An 18584-nucleotide genomic window follows, 5' to 3' on the forward strand; every position below is an offset into this window, starting at 1 on the left:
AGTGGCTGGGGGAGGGGGCAGCGTTGAGCAGGGAGTCAGGAGGAGCCTCCGAGAAGGCGGAGGCGACATCCTTGGTTACCAAGTAAATAAAATGCTGCTATCTAGCACTTGGCCCGACGCCTAACAGATATTAAGCGCTCACCAAATCTCACAGTGACTCTTAGGGTCATTGTCATCGGCTTACTGTCCTCTTGCTGGGGAGAACAGGAGCTCCTGGGGGTCAGGCTCGACGTTTCTCCTCCCCAGGGCGCACAGCACGAGCTGGCACACAGTAGGTGTATGCACGGTCCTCGTAATGTCTGCACGCGGTAGGGCTCGATAAGCTAGCCCCGTGCAAATCGGCCCCAGCTAGGCAGCACTACTCAAGGCGTCATCAGGCGAGGGCTCCCTGACCCCGGCCCGGCGCCGTCCACTCGCGTGCCTCGCACACAGTAGGCGCTTGACGGTGCGCGCTAAGCAAACGCCCGTTTCCCGCTCCGGGGCGCACAACCTCGGCCCACTGCACAGCCGGTAAACCGAGCCCAAGGCGGCGGCGAGGGGCCGCGGCGCGGCGAGGGCGGGCCCGGCGCAGGCCGGGGGCGCAGCGAGGCCCCGACGCGCCGCCGCCCCACGCTTCCGCGCCCAGCTGCGCCCAGCTGCGGCCCTGCCCCCGCGCGCCGCGGTTGGCTGCGGCTCGGCGGCCGCTGATTGGCCGGCGCGGCCCCGGCGCGGGCCCCGATTGGCCGTGACGCGCGGCCGGGCGAGGCTCCTGCCCTCGCCGCCGCCGCGCCCGGCGCTGGGTGGTCATTGGGCGGCGTGATCTCGCCGCGGCTCCGCGGCCCTGCGGCCGCCGCAAGCAGAGCGCGCCGGGCGGGCCGGGCGGGCCGGGCGGGCGGGCATGGCGGGCGCCGAGGACGTGCCGGGCCCGCAGCCGGAGCTCGACGAGGACGAGGCGGCGTATTGCCGGCGCTGGGGCGCGCAGCACGCCGGGGCCCGCGAGCTGGCCGCGCTCTACTCCCCAGGTAGGACCGCCGGGCCCCCCTCCAGGCCTCCTCCGAGCCCCCCTCCGCGCCTGCAGTCACCAGCCCGGGCTGCAGACGGCGACCCCGGGTCCCCCAGATCGGAACCCCAGCCTCAGGCCCCGATGCAGAACTCCAGCCTCGGCTTCTAACTCGCAAATAGCGCCCCCAAGTCCCCCCAGCGCCCCTTCCAAGCCCAAACCAGAACCCCAGCCCCGGGGCTTTCTGGATGCAGAGACAGTCCCCAGATCAAGGAACTGCTATATCAGCTCCCCGGGCTACAGACAGAGATCCCATCGCACGCCCAGATCCAGATCCTAGCCCCGGGGCACCCGCGGCTGCAGACTGCCCCCAGACTTAGGGATCCCCACCCCGGCACCCGGTCCAAGCTGGAGGCAGCTCCTCAGCTACATGCACTGTCCCCGGACCCTTAAAAGTCACACCCCATCTGAGGTTCCCCAGGTCCGAAATTCACACCTTAGGGCCCCATCTGTGCCCACAGCCATGGCCCTGGGCTGCAAACTGTGACCTCATCCCTCAAATCTGGGCACATCAGCCTCCCTGCTCTGAGAACCCCAACTCGGGACCCCTGCTACCGAAGGCCCCAGACGCCCTTCCCCCAGAGCCCCGTCCTAGTTATAGCTTCAGTGGCTACAGACCACCTTCCCCTCCCTCTCTTCCTCCTGGCTCCTCCCCCTCCGCCGTGAGGCGCACAGCCCTCATCCTGTATTCCGGAATCCCAGGTGGTGAGCGCACTGCAAATCCTCCAGTTTAAGCTCCTCCCATACAGAAGCCGCAACTCCAGCCCGTGCCCCGCCCCCACGTGCATCCATTAGGACTTGGGGGTGGAGCCCCCACATTCCCCAGAGCAGACCGCGACCTAGAGACCCCTGCCCCCGTTCTGCCCTCAGGCAAAGGTCCCTGGTTTCCTCGCGCTGTGCCTACCATTTATGTTCCGGCAAGCACCAGCCCTCACCCCTCCTCTGACTTCCACGTGAGCCTCAGGAACCTCATTGCCCAGCCCCAGGAGGGCCAGATATCCCCATGGGTTAAGGAAGTGCCTTTGAGAACTCCGGAGTCAGATGACTGGGAGCTGCCACGGCCCCTCTGCCTGGATGTCGCCATCACACCAAGCTGTTGTTTGTCAGACATTCTTGACATCTTTCCTTTTGCCAAGAAGCCGCCGTGGTCCACAGCCCTTGCCTGGGGTGGGCATGGGTCCACCACCCCTTGGCTTCCTGCCCTGACCTGCCTGGGTTTGCGTACTATCTCTGCCATAACTGGCTGCGTGACCTTGGGCCATTTGCTTTTTTTGCTGAGTGCTAGATCACCAGAGGCCTTTCTAGACTGCAATTCCATGCTCTGGGTATGTTTTTTTTCCAACCTGACTTGGGTACTTGGCCCATGCTGCCAGGGTTTCTTCAGCCTGTTCCCAAAACACCCAGCCTGTGGACTTAAAACCTCCTGTGCTCCCTGGGGCAGGCTGGACTTGGCGTCCTGACTCAGCTTCTTAGCTGTGTGACCTGGGCCAAGCCACTTTCCCTCTCTGAGCCTCAGTTTCCTCACCTCTAAAATGGGTACAAGGTCAAGTTTGTCTGCTCCTTAGTCCCACTGGGAAGAGAAAACAAGATCATGTACTTTGGTGCAGTGCCTGGAGTACAGTGGGTGCTCCCTACCGTTAACACAGTAGTCTGATCTTTCCTGTGAGTCTTAGAGGAAGCTGCCTCACCTCTCTGGTCCTCGGACTCATCACCTGGGGATTGAGGGTAAAGATTCAAAGGCTTCCTCCTTTGGTGTCCAGCTCTGCGCACTCAAGTAAATCCTACCCACTTTCGACCAGATCACACCCCGCATTCTGAGCCTTCCCAAGGGACCGCCATCTCCCTACTCCACCGTGACTACATCCTTGCCCGCTTCTAGTTTCCCCACATGCCCCTCGCTCTCTGAAGAACAGCCACAAGGGGATCTGCAGACCACCTCCTGGTGCCCCAAACCTGCATTCAAGGCCTTGCCTCCTCCTGACCTGGAGTTGGGGGGAGTGGAGGAAGGGGAGGCTGGCCAGACTGGTTTCCCCAGATTCCCCAGGCCTCCCTCTGCTTGCCCCTGTCCCTGCCCTGGGTGGACTTAGGGAAGTCCCTGGGGGCGTAGCAATGAACAAGACAGGGAAAATGGAACTGGCCTTTTAGTAAACGCAGTCAGTAAGGGAACTATCTTACTTGCCCAGTGGCAGCAGGCGCTAGGAACTGCTATACAGCAGAAAAGGGGGAAGTGAAATGCTGGGGGCAGTGACATTGTCGAGAGGGGGCAGTTAAGGGCTGACTGAGCAGCTGACATCTGAAGAGACCTGAAGGGAGGGAGGCTGAAGATGTTTGAGGAAGGATTGGTCCAGACAGGGACACAGCAAGTGCAAAGGCCCTGAGTGTTTGCGGAACGCCACGGAGGCCTGTGGGCTGGAGCGGGCTGAGCAAGGGGAGAGTAGGAGAAGTTTCTGGGTTCCGGTGACTGAATTCTTGAGATTCCTGGGGCCAGACTTGGGTTGGCACTGTGACGGCTGGCAGCAGTAATGGGGCAGTTAACAGAATTGACATTCGTTGAGCACTGCCTGTGCTGGGCGTTTTCCTCACACGCTCTCATTTCGTCTTCACCACATTGTCTGAGGGGCTCCCTGGTGTTAACACCATTCTGAGACCTCATAGCGCACCCCCCACGTGTGTTCTTCCTGTCGCTCATCCTGCCGGGATGAGGCTTGCTTCTGCCCCCACCAGAGGGGAAGGTCTGCAAGGCCAGGGGCTGCATCCCTGAGGTGCCTGGCACGTCACGAGCGCCCTGTCCCTCTGCCCAACGTCTCCTGAGGCTTAGCAAAGAGCAGTGACCCGCCCACGGTCATAGCTCGTGAGCAGCAGGGCCAGAACTGGAACACGGGGGCGTGTTCTAGGTTCCGTGTTCTTAGTCTTCACCGTGGAAGTGAGCCAGCGCGGGAGGATGTGCGGGAGGGGGACCAACGTCCCGTGTCAGCAGGGCAGCGTGCGTGCGGGGCCGGCGGCTGCGACTGTGGGCCTGGGGTCTGCGGGGAGCTGTGAGTGGTCTGCTCGGGCCGGCGTGGGGTGGAGGGGACGGCCTGGGCCAATCCTGAGGGCCCCGAGTGTCTGGCCGAGGAGCTGGGGCCTGGTCCTCCGGGGCCGGGAGCCCTGGAGGGTCCCACAGCCCGCTCCACTCCAGGTTGAATTTCGCAGCAGCGGCCCACCCTGTGCCAGGTGCCAGGGTTTGCAAAGGGCCTGGCGGGCTTGACAGGCCTTGCCCGGCCTCATGGGCAAGCCGGGAGGTGAGGCAGGTGTCCAGCTTCCCAGCAGGTGCCAGCTGAAACCTGGCTATGTGTGCGCCACTTGTCAGGTGCCCTGGGCTCCAGGGGCCATCCTGAGGGGTCACTCAGCCAGCTCTTCACCACCACCCCCCCCCCGACTAACTGTGGATGTCCCTGCCCTGGGGGGACACAGGGACTCTTAGCGTGGGGTCCCGGGAAAGGTGGAGGGTGTCAGGAATGCTGGGCAGGGGTCCTGGCCTGTGGTCCAGAGCTGAGCGGAGCTCAGTCCCCCAAATGGGCCTAACTGAGCCAGAGGACAGAGACCTGGTCCCTGCCACGCTCCAGGCCGAGCTCTCTCTCTCCCTCAATCTTGTTCTTTTTCCATTTGTTTGTCTCTCCTTCTCTCTGGCCATACTCTCTCTTTTTTTCCTCTGTCTCCCTAAAATCTCTCGCTGTCTCTCTTTTTCTCTCCTCCTGTCTCTCTGTTTCTCATCTCTCTGTGTCTCTGATTCCTCTTCTCGTCTCTGTCTCTCTGTCTCTCTTCCTTTCTGGTCCCTGCCTTCTCCCTTCCTCCTGTCCCTCCACCTCCCTGAGGCCAAGGGGCTCCTGGTGGCCCAGGGCCATCAGGGTGCCAGTTATTCAGGGCTCTGACTGAAATGAGAAGAGTTGGGCCTGATGCCAAGCCTTTGGCTGCGGCCTGCCCCCAGGAAAGCAGGGATGGCCAAGGCCTGGGGCCTCCCAGCCCTCCACAACCACTACACAGGCCCAGCCCCCTCCCCAGACCAACAAGCAGCCACTGCTGTAACTCGGCCCAGACCGTGGACCTGGGCCAGGCCAGGGGCTGGCTCGGGGAAACAAGGCCCCAGCGCTCTGCCAGAGGTGGCCTGAGCTCTCGCCGCCTGAGCAAAGCCCCTCCCCTCCCTGGGTCTCGGTCCGCCCAGCTGTAAGTGACGCCCTTTAGACCACCTGACTGTACGGGCCCTGCCAGGCTGACTGTCCATGCTGTGACTGTGGTGACCCTCGAGTGCCTTTGGAGAAGTCACTTCATCTCTCCGGGCCTAGTTTCTCCCTCTGAAGGATGGAGCAGGTGGTCTCTAGCCCACAGCCTGGGCTGAGATCGTCCCAGGCTCTGTCCCTGGCAGGCAGTAGGTGCTCGGCAAAGGCCACTTATTATACAGATGCATTTTTTATGGATCAAAGTTGAGGCACTTGGTCTGCAGAAGGATCCAGATTCCAGAGGCCAAAAAGAGAGTTTAGATGGGAAAATATTCAGATTTCGGGGACATCTTCCATGGCACGGGGAGAAAGCTGGGCTACCTTTGGAATCAGGACAGCCCCGAACATCCAGGCTAATGTGTCCCATTTACGAGCCCAGGATCCAGACCCAGCTTTTCATTTTTACCCCGTGAGACTCAGTTTCCTCATCTGGGAAATAGGGTCACACAGTTCCTCCCTGGAGGGACTGAGACTTGCGTGAGAGACTGTGCTCGGAACCTCAGATGACTGAGAGGCCTGGCCAGGACTAAGGGAAGCCACCCAGTATGAGGCCGCAGGGATGGCAGGGGACCTGGGGGAACCGGGGCCTCTTCCCACATCTGATGGGGGTAGCCTCTGTTGCTCAGGCCCCGGGGTGGCCAGAGCCCTGTGTTCTCAAGGGAAGCAGGAAACTAGGAATTTTATGTGGTTTTTTTTAAAGTGTTGCTAATTTTTTTAAAACTAAAAGCAAGATATGCAGGAGGGAGAGGGTCTGCAGCGTCTCTGACTTGGGCCTCACCTGGCACCCCAGCCGTGCTAGGCCTCGGTGAGTGTCGGCCTTGTTATTGTTGCTGTTATCGATCGCGTTGCTGTCCCTGGAGGCTGGGGGCGGGTGGGCATTGCCCTGTTCCTTACCCTCTGCTGCCCCCTCTCCCCAGGCTCCCTGCTGCTGAGCCCCGGGGCCTGGCCACAAACAGGAACCAGAAAGGGGAAGGCCCTGGTGGGCCTGATTGTGGTGACCCCGGGCGGGGGCTGCTGGGGCAGCAGGGCCATGTGGCCCAAGGGAAACAGCCCCTGACAGAGAAGCAGGAATCGAGGGGCTCTAGGCTGCTTCTGCTGCTGTGTGACCGCTGGTGGGGTCCTTGCCCTTTCTGGGCCTCAGTGTCCTCATCTGTGCAAGGGGGGCTAAGGGGACCCTGGCCGTTTCCCTTCCCCCTCTGAGCCTTGATCTTTCATGGGACAAGGGGAGGGCAGCTGCCCTGATTCTGGCTCGGGGTGCCGCGTGCTGCTGTGCGGCCTGGACAAGGCCCTTTCTCTCTCTCAGCCCATTTCCCTGTCAGGAACCGTGGGATGCCTACTGTTTCCTTCCCAAGGTGCTTTGGTGAGGCAAAGCCTGGCAGTTTTCCTTTAGGATCATAGTTGAGAATTTGCTCATTGCACAAGCATTTATTGAGCCCCAACTGTGTGCCAGGGCCCTGGTGAGCAAGCTAGACACAGTGCTGGGCCTCCCGTGTTCACATTTGGGTAGGAGAAGATGGATGTTATACAGGCAGTGACAGTCTCACATGATGGGCCCCATATTCAGAGGAGGTATCATGGATGGCTTCCTGGAGGCAGAGGTTCCAGGTTGAGATTTGCAAGAGCGTACCAGAGTCAGCCAGGCGCGGAGGAGGTGAAGGGAACAGCAGGCACAAAGCACTGAAGAGAAGAGAGGACAGCTGCAGGAGGAACGCTCTTATCTGTCTGGCCCCTCTGGTTGTTAATCACTCACAGGGGCCTGCCTGGCCCTATTGTTTAAGGTGGGCCTGACCCAGAATGCCCTCAGGGCCATAAGGGTGGTGGGGAATGGAGGGAGGGACCAGGGACAGCAGGAGCAGGACAGAGTTGGGTAAGAGCAGGGTCTCAAGAGCCAGACCCTCTGGCCATAGGATCCTGGTCTGTAGCTAACTAGCTCAGTGGCCGTGGGCTATTTCCTTGGGACCACTCTGACCCTCAGATTTCTCATCTGCAAAATAGCATCACCTCTGCAGGTCCTTGCACATAGTAACTGCTCATTAGATGTTAAACACTAATGATAAGAAAAGTGTTATTATTAAGGGTCTTCCATGCCCTTGGGACCAGCTGCCTGGGAAAACAGTATTCCCAGGGGCCCTGTCACATGTTCCATGTCACCCACATGGGGTTTTTATTTCCTTTTGTTTTTTTAAATTTTAATTTACAATTTCAAGAAAAGATTTTTCATAGAGTAGTACATTCGCAAATTTTAAATTCAAAAGGGAATAAGTAAAAAGCCAGTCTTGACTGTATAGCTTTTTTTTTTCTTTTTTACATAAATGGCTGCGGTTTGGCACTTTGCTTTTTGCACTTACGTGTATGTCCTGGGCATCCCTTCACGTCCACATAACAGCCACCCTGGCTTTTTCCTGGCTGCAAGGATGCTGTGAACCAAACTAATTTGGCTGATCCCCCAGGCAATGGACACTTCGGTTATTTCCAGTGTTTTGACACCTTAGACAAACTGCACTGAGTGAATCAGCTTATGGAAGCTCACAGGCCTATTAAAAATATGGGGCAATGTTTACAGAGGAGGTTTCACACCCACATCCTGATTTCTAGCTTCTGTTGGGAATTACAGAAGTGTGGGGCCTCACTGCGCCTCCACCGTGCGCAGTCAGACACATTCCTACCTCAGGGCCTTTGTATATGCTGTTCCTTTCTGGGTCCACACTCCCACCTGGCAGTAGTCAGCCAGTTAGTGGCCACTCCTTTAGAAAGGGCACATGCGCTGCCATGTCCCACTGTCCCCACCAAGCCCGCCTCACCCCTTCACATCACCTGCTTGGCCCCTGGAGACTTGGAGAGTTTGGACCCCTCATCTGCACTGCCTCTTGTTCCCTGTGGCGTACTCCCATACCCCTGCTCCTGACAGGCACCCTAGCAGTGGAACCAAGGCCCTGTTTCTCCTGAATTCCTGACACGTTGCCTGGAGCCCTGCTTGATGGAGGTGGGGCAGGGTCTGAACCTCCGGGATTAAAAGCTGTTTATAGGGCCGGCCCCGTGGCTTAGCGGTTAAGTGCGCGCGCTCCGCTGCTGGCGGCCCGGGTTCAGATCCCAGGCGCGCACTGACGCACCGCTTCTCCGGCCACGCTGAGGCTGAGTCCCACATACAGCAACTAGGAAAATGTGCAGCTATGACATACAACTATCTACTGGGGCTTTGGGGGGGGAAAATAAATAAATAAATAAATAAAAGCTGTTTATAGCTTCTTTCTCCAATGATGACCTGCAGGAGGGAGGGGCAGGTGATACCATGCTGCCGGTTCAAAAGAGCAGCGCGTGGGAGTTCCCTCAGGTGTCTCCAGAGAGAGCCCACAGGGCCCGGGAGACCAGCGTTCTAGTCCTATCTGCCGAAGAACTGGCGTGGGCTCCTGGGCCTGTGCCCTGTGCGCAGGGGCCTGCGTCCAGAAGGGCCCCGTGCGTGGTTTGATGCAGCCAGCCCCGAGCGTACGACCTCGGCAGGCCCTTTCTCCGCCTCTGGGTCTCAGTCATACGTCTGTGAAGTGGGTAGGTTGGGGCCTGTCCTTCGTGGCAGTCCCTGAGTTTGGCCTGCAGTTAGGCCGCAGACTCGGGGACCCGCTGTGGAGCCCCGCTGCGCCTGGCTGTGGTCCCCCCGCGGGGCCTCCGCCGCCCGCCCCGCGCTCACCTCTTGCCTCCTCTCCCTGCAGGCAAGCGCTTCCAGGAGTGGTGCTGTGTGGTCTTGTGCTTTGGCCTCATCGCCCACAACTTGGTCCACCTCCTGCTGCTGGCCCGCTGGGAGCACACGCCCCTCGTCGTGCTGGGTGTCGGTAAGTGCCCATGGCCCCGCTGCCTGCCTCAGTTTCCCCAGGGGCCAGGGCCCTACCTGGTGTCTGTGCCACTCTGATGGCAACTGGCACACGTGTGTCACTGTGTGTGGATGTGCACACTCGTGTGTGTGCGTGCAAATGGAGTACATGCTGTGGGACCCCGCCTCCCATCTCAGTCAGTGGCATTTGTGTCCTTCCTGTCACAGGGGCCAGAAGCCTGGGTACCAGCCTCTGCTCCTCTCTGTCTCTCTCTCACATTCCACATCTAAACCATCAGCAGATGCTTTTGGCACTGCTTCCAAAATGCATCCAGAACCAGCCATCTCTCTACCGCCACTGTCCCCACCCTGGTCCAGCCTCTCTTCTCCTGCCTGGACTATGGTGGGAGCCTCCTCCCTGGTCTCCCTGCCTCCACCTTTGCCCCCCCGTCCATTCCCCACAGGCAGCCAGAGAGATCCTGTTAGATCCCCAGTGAGGTCACACCACTCCCCTGTTCTCCCCTGTAAACGTAGAATAAAACACCAACTCCTCAGCGTGGCCTGGCGCCGGCTCCTCCGCACACCCCAACTCCCTCCACTCTGCTCTGGCTCACTCTGCTCCTGCCACACCGGCCTTCTCACCATGCCTCCACCGTGCACTGTCGGACACACTCCACCTCAGGGCCTTTGCATATGCTGTTCCTGTGCCTGGAACTCTCTTCCTGCAGACACCTATATGGTTTACTCTCTCATCCAGGTCTCTACTCAGAGATCACCTCCTCAGGGAGGCTCTCCCTGATTATCCCTGGAAAACAGCCGCCCCATCATATGCCACCCCCTCACCTTACTCAGTTCAACATTATATTTCTTTCTTTGTCTATTATCTGTCTCCCTCCACTCTAATGTCAGCTCCCTGAGATTAGACATTTGTGTCTGTTCACTGCTGTATCCCCAGCCCCCACACCAGGCCTGGCACACAATAGGTGCTCGGTCAGTATTTACAAACTCAGTGAATGAATGAATGAGCAAGCTGCAACTTCCTGGTCCCCGCTGAGCATTCCCATCGGCCAGTCCTCACCCGGCCACAGCCTGGGAGCTAGATGCTACAATTGTGATCATTTTCCAGATGAGAAACAGGCTCAGAGAAGGGACCATCCAGAGTCACACCTCAAGCCAGAGGCACATGGTTCTCAATTCACCATCTCCACTCCCAGGTCCTGGGTGACTCAGTTTCCTTCCTCTCCACACACCGCCCCGCCCCTCTTCCCTCCAGGTCACGTGCTCGTCCCCTCCCCGGTCCTGGGCCCCCAGGCGGAGGGGCAGCTGTGTCCTTGGTCCGCCTGGCCCTCCCTAAGTGTTCAGCTCCCACAATCTCATTAAAAGCATTCTGGCCGCCTAAGCCAATAGTGCTCAGGCCGGCTAATGGAGCCATCTGGGTCGGGGGTGGGGGTGGGCATGTGCTGGGGGCTGGGCCAGCTAAGGGGAGGGCGGTTAACCCATCCAGTGCCGGGGAGCCTGGGGCCCGCCTGCAGGAGCCAGATGCACCCGCTCTGCCCGGGGGGTGAGAGGGACTCTCACCTCCAGCCTCTCTGCCCCGGAGCGTCACATTGAAGGGCAGTGGCATGGACAGAGTGAACCTGAAGCCCATCTGGGCATGGTCACGAGCAGGCCCCTGCAGACCTGGGTTCAGGCCCCAGCTCCACCACCTCCTGGCTGGGTGGCCTTGGGCAAGTGTCACTGCATCTCTGAGCCTCGTTTTCCACATCTGTAGAGTGCGGCTGCTGTGAAGGCAAAATGCAGGTGTGTGTAACTGCCGGGAGGGCCAGTGACTGCGTAGAGGTGGGGGGACACCACCCAGTATGCCACTCACCAGGCTCAGACCTTCCGCCTCAGTGGTCAGTTTAACAGTGGATATTTCCGGAGCTCCTGCCACACCAGACCCCCGGCTGGGCACTTTTAACCCTTGGTGGTAACCTAGTGAGGAGGTTCTGGTCACCATCCTCTGAGAGGCCAGATGGCCTGCCCATTGGCCCTTACCCGGGCAGCTGCAGAGTCTAGGATCACGTTTCCAGACTCCCAGCTCCCAAACCACGGACCGCCCCACCCCGCCCCCCGGCCAGCGGCTGTACAGCCACCAGTTAGCACTGGGAGAAAAAAAAAGTTTCCAGGCAGTGCGCCCAGTTTGGGCAAAGGATCAGCAGCTTCAGAGCCCAGGTGTGTGTTGTCCAGCCCAGGAGAGTAGGCGTCCAAGGCAGGGCACCATGTCCCTTCCGTGGTTGGGACCAGAGCTCCCAGCCCTGGGCCCAGGAGATCTCTGCCTATCCAGCCACCGCATGTGACGCCCACTCCGCAGTCCTATCCCACACTGGTGCCTCTGCGCCGATAAGAGCAGACAATCCCCTGATAGTGGTGTTTGCACAGTCCCTGATCAATTTAAGTAGCCGCCCTGATTTGTGTGTTAACATGTGGAAAGTAAGGCACCGTGCCAGCCTGCAGAGCCCGCCCCAAGCCCGGCACTATCTCCCCAGAGGTTCCAGTGCCCCTGGCAGGCCCTAGAAACCAGAAGAGGAGGCGGAAGCATAAGAATGCCCCATTAATAAATGCAGACAGATGACGCAATGCTGGGAAACAAATCAAAATAATGGACTAGCATGGAAGAGGTGAGAGGTCAGGGAAGACCTCTGGAAAAGCAACATTTACATAGTGACCTGAAAGAGGTGAGGGAGGGGCCCAGGCGGATATCTCTGGGAGGGCCATTCCAGAGGGAACAGCAAGTGCAATTCCAGAGGGAACAGCAAGTGCAAAGGCCCTGAGGCTGGTGTGTGCCCCAGGCGTGGGGAATAGAGAGGAGGCCAGTATGGCTGGAGAAAATTGATCAAAGGAAAGTAGTTGGTGGCGGCTCAGAGCGGCAGTGGGGGCAGATCTCGTAGGGCCTTGCAGACCATGGCCTGGACTTGGGGTCTTGTTCCGTAGGCCGTGAAAAGCCATTGGTGAGTTTCCCACAGGGAGCTGACATCATCTGGTGCTGCAGGGAGGATGGATGGGGGCAGAGAGGTCCAGAGAAGAGGGGAAGATGGTGGTCCAGGCCTGGGTGGGGCGGTGGAGGTGGTGAAAAGTCGTCCAGTCCGGGGCGAGCTCTGAAAGGTGAGCCGCGGAGTGCTGCCAGGCTGGCCGTGGAGGTGAGGGGGGGGAGTCGGCGGCAACTCAGGCTTTGGTCTGAGTGATGGAAGGGGTGAGGCTGCCGTTAGCAGAGACAGGAAGAGGCTTGAGGAGCTGGAGGGGAGATGCTGGAGATCCGGGCCTGAGAGCCAAGGGAGGCGTTGAGCGGGAGATTGGAAATGCGAGTCTGGGGTCAGGGGAGGCAGCTGGGGATGGAAATCTGGGGTCCTTGGCGTAGAGATGGCGTTGGAAGCTCAGGTGCTGGGGGAGCACCCCCAGGGGCTGCCTGTGAGCAGAGAAGAGGCCCGAGGCCTCCCGTGCTTCAGGGTCAGGGAGGGGAAGGAGAGCCAGCCAGGGAACCAGAGGGGATGCAGAGGCCAGGAGAAGTATGTGTTTCCAGAAGACTTAGCGGTCAACTAGGAGCAGCCACTGAGCAGACCAGCAAGATGGGACAGCGAGGGCACCACCAGACTTGGCCACGTGGAGGTCATTAGCGACCTTGACAGGGACAGTGTTGTCGTGAATGAGTGAGTGAACGGATGAATGGCCCTGGAGCCCCGAGCTCTTTGCTGCGCTTGGGGAAAGTGGAGGAAAAGTGGGGGCTGCGAGTTGGTCCTGGAAGGAGTGAGTAGGAATTTTCTGGCAGACAGGTGGAGGGGAGGGTGTTCGGGCAGCGGGCAGGGAGGTCGGCAGTCACAGGCCTCAGGTCACAGCCCGCTGGTGGGTCAGGTGAGGAGTCTCCGTGTGAGTCTGGGCTGAAAGGTGCTAGAGCCGGGATTTGGCCCCAGGACCCCAGGGACCAGCCCTCAGCAGTGTCCGCTTCTGTCTCGGCCACTCTGTCTGTCTCCACACCAGGCCTGGAGTGGCCAGGGGCCAGGAAGCCCCAGCCAGGTGAGCTGTGGGGAAGCGGAAGCCCCGGGGGCCCAGAGACTGTCTCAGGGTCACCCGGTGAGTCAGGCAGCCTGGAGTGAGGTATCCCCCATCCCCGGGCACTGTGTCTGCGGCACTGTGTCCGCAGACGGGTGGTAACCAGGCCGAAGCCGCCCCCAGGGTGAGCCAGCCGCAGCGGCCTGGACAAAGAAGCTTCTGTGTGCCGCTCTGCCAGCCCTGCCCCCGTTAAAGCGGCCCCAGGCAGCGGGCTTGAGTCCTGGAGTCGCCGCTCTAGAAACAGCCACCCGCAGGGGCTGGGGGATCAGAGCCGGTTCCTCCCTGAGGGAGGGGGAGGGCTTCTTCTCCCCGAAAATAATTCCTGACATCTGTCCAACGCTCACCGCCCTCGCTGCCCGGCAGCCTGAAAAGGCCGAGTGCTGGTCATTTGACGGATGGCAAGACTGAGGCTCGGAGGGAGGAGTAGTATTTAAAGGACTAAGTATAGTGCCATCCGGAGAGTGCTTACGTGCCCCAGGACCGTGCTGAGCCCCTTACCCGCGTTAGCCCATGTTATTAGCGGACGGTGGTTGACTGAAGGAAGTACCGGTTCCCAGAGCTGGGCAGGAAGGCTCAGCGTCCCTGTGAGGGGCCCGCGCCATGGTCCCTGGCCGCTCGCCAGCGGCCCTGACCGCCCAGCCGCCGCCCGCCCCTGGGCAGCCCTTACCCTCCCAGTGGCGTTTCCTCTCCGGAAAGTCGGGATGTGGTGGGGCCCATCACAATGGACGTGAAGGTTCAGAGATAATACAGTTGTTTAAAAATAGAATTTATTTTTTAGAACAGTTTAAGGTTTACAGAAAATGAGCAGGTAGTACAGAGAGTTCCCATATACCCCCTGGCCCGATTTTCCCTGTTAACATCGTGCGTCTGTGACAATTAATGTGCCAATGTGGCTACGTTATTCTGAGCTCAAGTCCATAGTTTATTCAGATTTCCTCAGTTTTTACCTAATGTCCTTTTTCCGTTCTGGGATCTCATCCAGGATTCCACATCACGTTGAGTTGTCCTGTCCCTCTAGGCTCCTCTTGGCTGTGACAGCTTTGAGGAGGACTGGTGTTTGGGGATGCCCCCTGCTGGCATTGTCTGGCGTCTTTCTTAGACGGGTTACGTGTTTGGGGAGGAAGAGCTCAGAGGTCAAGTGCCGCATCCGTCGCGTCACAGCGCGGGTACAGACCACCCACAGGACTTGTTGCTGTGATGCCGACCGTGACCCCTGGCCCAGGAGTGTCCGTCAGGTTCCTCCACGGTAAAGTTACCGTTCCCCCTTCCATGCTGCGTTCTCTTTGGCAGAAAGTCGTTGTGCACAGCCCATATGTAAGGTGTCCAGGGCGTTATGCTCCCCAATAATGCACTTTCTAACACCTTTGACGTAGTGCCCGGCCCACAGGAAACACTCCAGTGTTAACCTTGATCACATACGTTGTTTTCTAACATTGTTCTTATTATCATTGTTCTTGTCATCTGTAAGGATTAAATGCTTAGCATGATTAAGGAGATAAGATGTGTAACCCGGCTTAGGACTGGCCTTGGTACAGTTAGGGATTAAAAGAGATAAAACATTTAAGGTGCTGGCACAGGGCCTGGTACTAAGTGTTCGATAAATGTCAAGTGAAAAATAGATAAATCAATAGCTGAAGTCTGTGCCCAAGGGCAGTGAGGGCGTATGTCTGCACACAGGCTCGTACGTGAATGTTCACAGCAGCTCGAATCCCAGCCTGGACAGAACCCAGATGTCCGACAGGCAAATTGGTAAATGCACCATGGTACATCCAGGCAATGGAATACTACTCAGCAATAAAAAGGATGCACTCCTGATAACTCAGCTAAATGGATGACTCTAGAAGCGTCTAGTAAAGGAAGCTAGATTCAAAAGAGCACGTACCATATGAATCCATTTATATGAAGTTCTAGAATAGGCAAAACCAGTCTGTGATGGGAAGCAGATCAGCGGTTGCATGGAACAGGGGTGGGAGGGAAATTAGGAGGCACGAGGTTTGCCCGCTGGGGGGCTGCCTTCTCATGAGTGCAGCATGTAGAGGCGTCATTAGTTAGAGCTATCAGGACAGGGCCTCAAGAGGCACCCCAGCTGACCCCTCACTATGCAAGTGAAGGTGCTGAGGCCCAGAGCGGGCAAGGGGCTTGCCCAGGGTCACACAGCAGTATGGTAGCAAGAGATGAGGCCCCCGACCCTTGGTCTAGCTCTACCTTAGCTCTTGGCCACATGGCCTCTTGTCCCTCCTGGCAGACACGAGGCGGTGTGTACACAGCATCCTGTCGTATGCAGCAGGAGCTCTGCTAATGCCCCTGGACCTACTGAGGTGTGATTTAGGGTGTGAAAGGGTGCTGGTGTGGGAGGCAGGTTGACCCGCCACTTCCACACCAGGGGCTTGGGGGCAGATGTTCAGCTTCTCTGAGCCTCTGTCCTCATCCGAGAAGTAGGGATCCGCGGTGAGGCCATCTCAGGTGGTGACAAGTGCCATGGTGGACAAAAGCAGGGACATGTGACCAAGAGCACCTGCCTGGGAGGATGGCTCTCACCAGGGGGTTGGGTGGCGTTTGCCCTGAGCTAGAAGGCTGAGGAGGAGCTGGCCACGCGGGGTCTTCAGGGACGGGTGGGGCCATAGAGGAACGGTAAGTGCAAAAGCCCGTGGCTTCCGTGTCCCTAGCCTCCCCCGTCCCTCAGCCCCAGCCTACCCTCCCAGCACTGTCACCGAGGAGCAGGGCTGCCCAGCCCTGGGCGGGGCCTGAAGAGCCCTGACTGCTCCCCAACCCAGCCACCAGTGTGTTGTCACCCTAAGGCCTGTCCTTTGCCTTCCACATGCATGTCCCTGCCTGCCAGCCCACCCCTGTCACCAGGAGCTTGTGGGCGCCTGCATGTTGCCGTGCCCGCCGTCCCTCCCATATTTGCATCCATGCGGTGGAACGTCCAGGGCCTCTGGAGTCTCTGTTCACGGCGTCCCCTCACTCGGGACCCGGCGTCAGACCTGCACACGCGCACAACCCACACACTCCTCCCGCCCCTCGCTTCTGAGCCCCTCTCCAAGAGGCGTCTGGGGCCTTTTCTGCAGCCTCCACAGTGCCCCAAGGCCCTGGTCCCCGTCACCCCTGTCACCAGGAGCTGAGGGCCCTAGCGGAACTCAGAGAACCTTTAAATGGCCCTGCTGGGCCTTGCACAACAAGTTCACACTGAGAAACTGAGTCTGGGTGGGGGTGGGGAGGCTCGGCTTGAAGTCACGGACCTGCTGGGCTGCACTTATCACTCAGAACCGCGTTCGTGCTCCACCGTGTTTCACAGCACAGCCCCCCATGTCTTTGCCCAGGAGATCATGAGCTCAATGTCCGATGTGTCTCTGGCTCTAGACCTTGGCACACAGTAGGTCCTCACAGAATGTTGCTTGATAGACTAAATGACTGAGTAACATCAACAGTAATATGTAGTAGGTGCTTAGCACTGTACTTAGTGCTGTACATTGGTTAATTCATCAGATGTTTACTGAACCCCCAGTAAGTGCCAGGAACGGGATTCCGCCATACACAGAAGACTGAACTCCCTGCCTTTGTAGGGCTGACATTCTCGTGGGGGAGACGATGAACAAACAGGAAGTACACGGTGACAGGTGCTTGGAGGAAAGGAAAGACGGGAGGGGACGGGCTGGAAGGATGGGAGTGGCTAAGTTTTAGATCAGGTGTCCCCAGAGGACTTTGAGCAAAGACCGAAGGAAGTGCAGGGGTGAGCTGTGTTCCATGTGGGGAGAATGTGCCAGGCAGGGGGACAGCAGATGCAAAGACCTAGAGGCGTGTAAGGGTGTGCACGGGGAAGGGAGTAAACCACTGGGGCTGAGATGTGGTGAGAAGGGACTGTGATGGGGGCGGCATGGGGATGTTACCTTGGGCAGGTTGCTGGCCACTGCGCCTCAGTTTCCCAGGTGTACAGTGGTGGTGGTGCATCCTGCTGTGTTAGATTTGGACCTCAAGACAGGATAAGAGCCCAGCTCTGCCCCTTGCCATCTATGCCACCTCAGTCTAGTGCCTTCTGTTCTCCAAGCCTCAGTTTCCACCTCTATAACGTGAGAATAAAAACTGAAAGGGCCCCAGCTTCTGACAGATTGTGAGAATTCGTGAGCTCAAGCATATAAAGTGCTGGCGTCTGGCACTAAGAAAGTGCTCAATAAAGAGTAGCCACTATGTTTTTTTAATCATCATTTCCATCTATCTAGGGGAACCTGGGGCAGAGAGGTTAAATAACATGCCCAATGTCACACAGCGAGTGAGTGACAGCTGGCATTGGAGTCTAGATCTCACAGCTTTGAACCTCGGTATTACACTCAGCCCTCAAGTGAGACAATGGTGTTGGGGTCTCTGAGGGGACCCCACTCCAGTTCTGAACAAACTGAGAACAAAGACAAGGAAAAGGCTGTTGGAGGTCAAATTGTCATGTTTATCGTTGATAAAAGCCAGGTTGAGGAGGACATGGCTTCTGTCTGCGCCGAAGATACTTCTAACACCAAACCTAGAAGGACATTTCCATCTGGTCACCGGCAGCACTGGAGCGGAGTGGGCTTCCCTGTGTGGGGCAATCAGGGGTCAGAGACAAGGGGGCACTCAGCTCCTAATAGGGAAGGTTGGGCTGATCTGAGCATGCCCAGTTTATTCTCTCTAGACTCACCAAGCGAATGAGTCCCACATCTCCCCTGGGGCAGAGCAAGTGAGGGACAGACAGAGGCTCCATTCTCAGGGAAGAAAGCGTCCGAGTAGAGACGGGACCCTCTCCCCTAACAGACGAGTGACGGAACAGGCGAGCGCGTGCGTGCCTGACGCCCTGATCTGGGGCGGGGAGAGGGTAGGGCTGTCCCTCTGTGTGTCCCCCACCCCCCTCACCCTCCTCTTGTCCACAGTTGCAGGGGCTCTCATTGCTGACTTCTTGTCTGGCCTGGTGCACTGGGGAGCCGACACCTGGGGCTCCGTGGAGCTGCCCATCGTGGGGAAGGTGCGTATGTTGACCCAGCCCCCGCCTGTCTCCTCCTGAAGGAGGCTGGGCCCTCTGACCTTGGTGAGTCCCCTTTCCTCTCTGAGCCTCTGTTTCCCCATCTGAAAGATGGGAACCATCCTTCCTGCCTGACCCCGTGCCCCTCCTCCAAGACTAGATCAGGAATTCCCCTGGGATGTTCTGGAAGCAAGGGCATCAGGCACAGGTCAGAGCTCCGAGATGTGTTGGCCCCACCAGAACCCCTTGAATGTGGGGCCACCTCTTGTTCTCCGTTGCCTGCCCTGCTGCGCCTTGCTGCTTGTCTATTGGTTTGTTTGTCTTAATTGAACCTTCTCTTGTATCAGTCAGACTTTTTGGTTGTTTGTGATAGAAAATCCATTACAAACTGGCTTAATCAAACAAAGGTGCTAATTT

General features: G+C 58.4%; 1 protein-coding gene across 1 annotated transcript in view; it reads left to right on the forward strand.

Annotated features, from left to right (window-relative positions):
• Window positions 1-842: 842 nt before the first annotated feature.
• LOC131418778 (plasmanylethanolamine desaturase 1-like) overlaps window positions 843-18584 on the forward strand; it is a 65758-nt gene continuing 48016 nt past the window's right edge. The window contains exons 1-4 of the mRNA XM_058563410.1: window positions 843-1001; window positions 9000-9119; window positions 18079-18202; window positions 18323-18375. Of these exons, the coding sequence (XP_058419393.1) occupies window positions 878-1001; window positions 9000-9119; window positions 18079-18202; window positions 18323-18375 (421 nt within the window). The 5' untranslated portion in view covers window positions 843-877. The remainder of the gene's footprint in view (window positions 1002-8999; window positions 9120-18078; window positions 18203-18322; window positions 18376-18584) is intronic.

Source organism: Diceros bicornis, chromosome 19 (genome assembly GCF_020826845.1).
Source record: "Diceros bicornis minor isolate mBicDic1 chromosome 19, mDicBic1.mat.cur, whole genome shotgun sequence".
Lineage (NCBI taxonomy): Eukaryota > Metazoa > Chordata > Mammalia > Perissodactyla > Rhinocerotidae > Diceros > Diceros bicornis.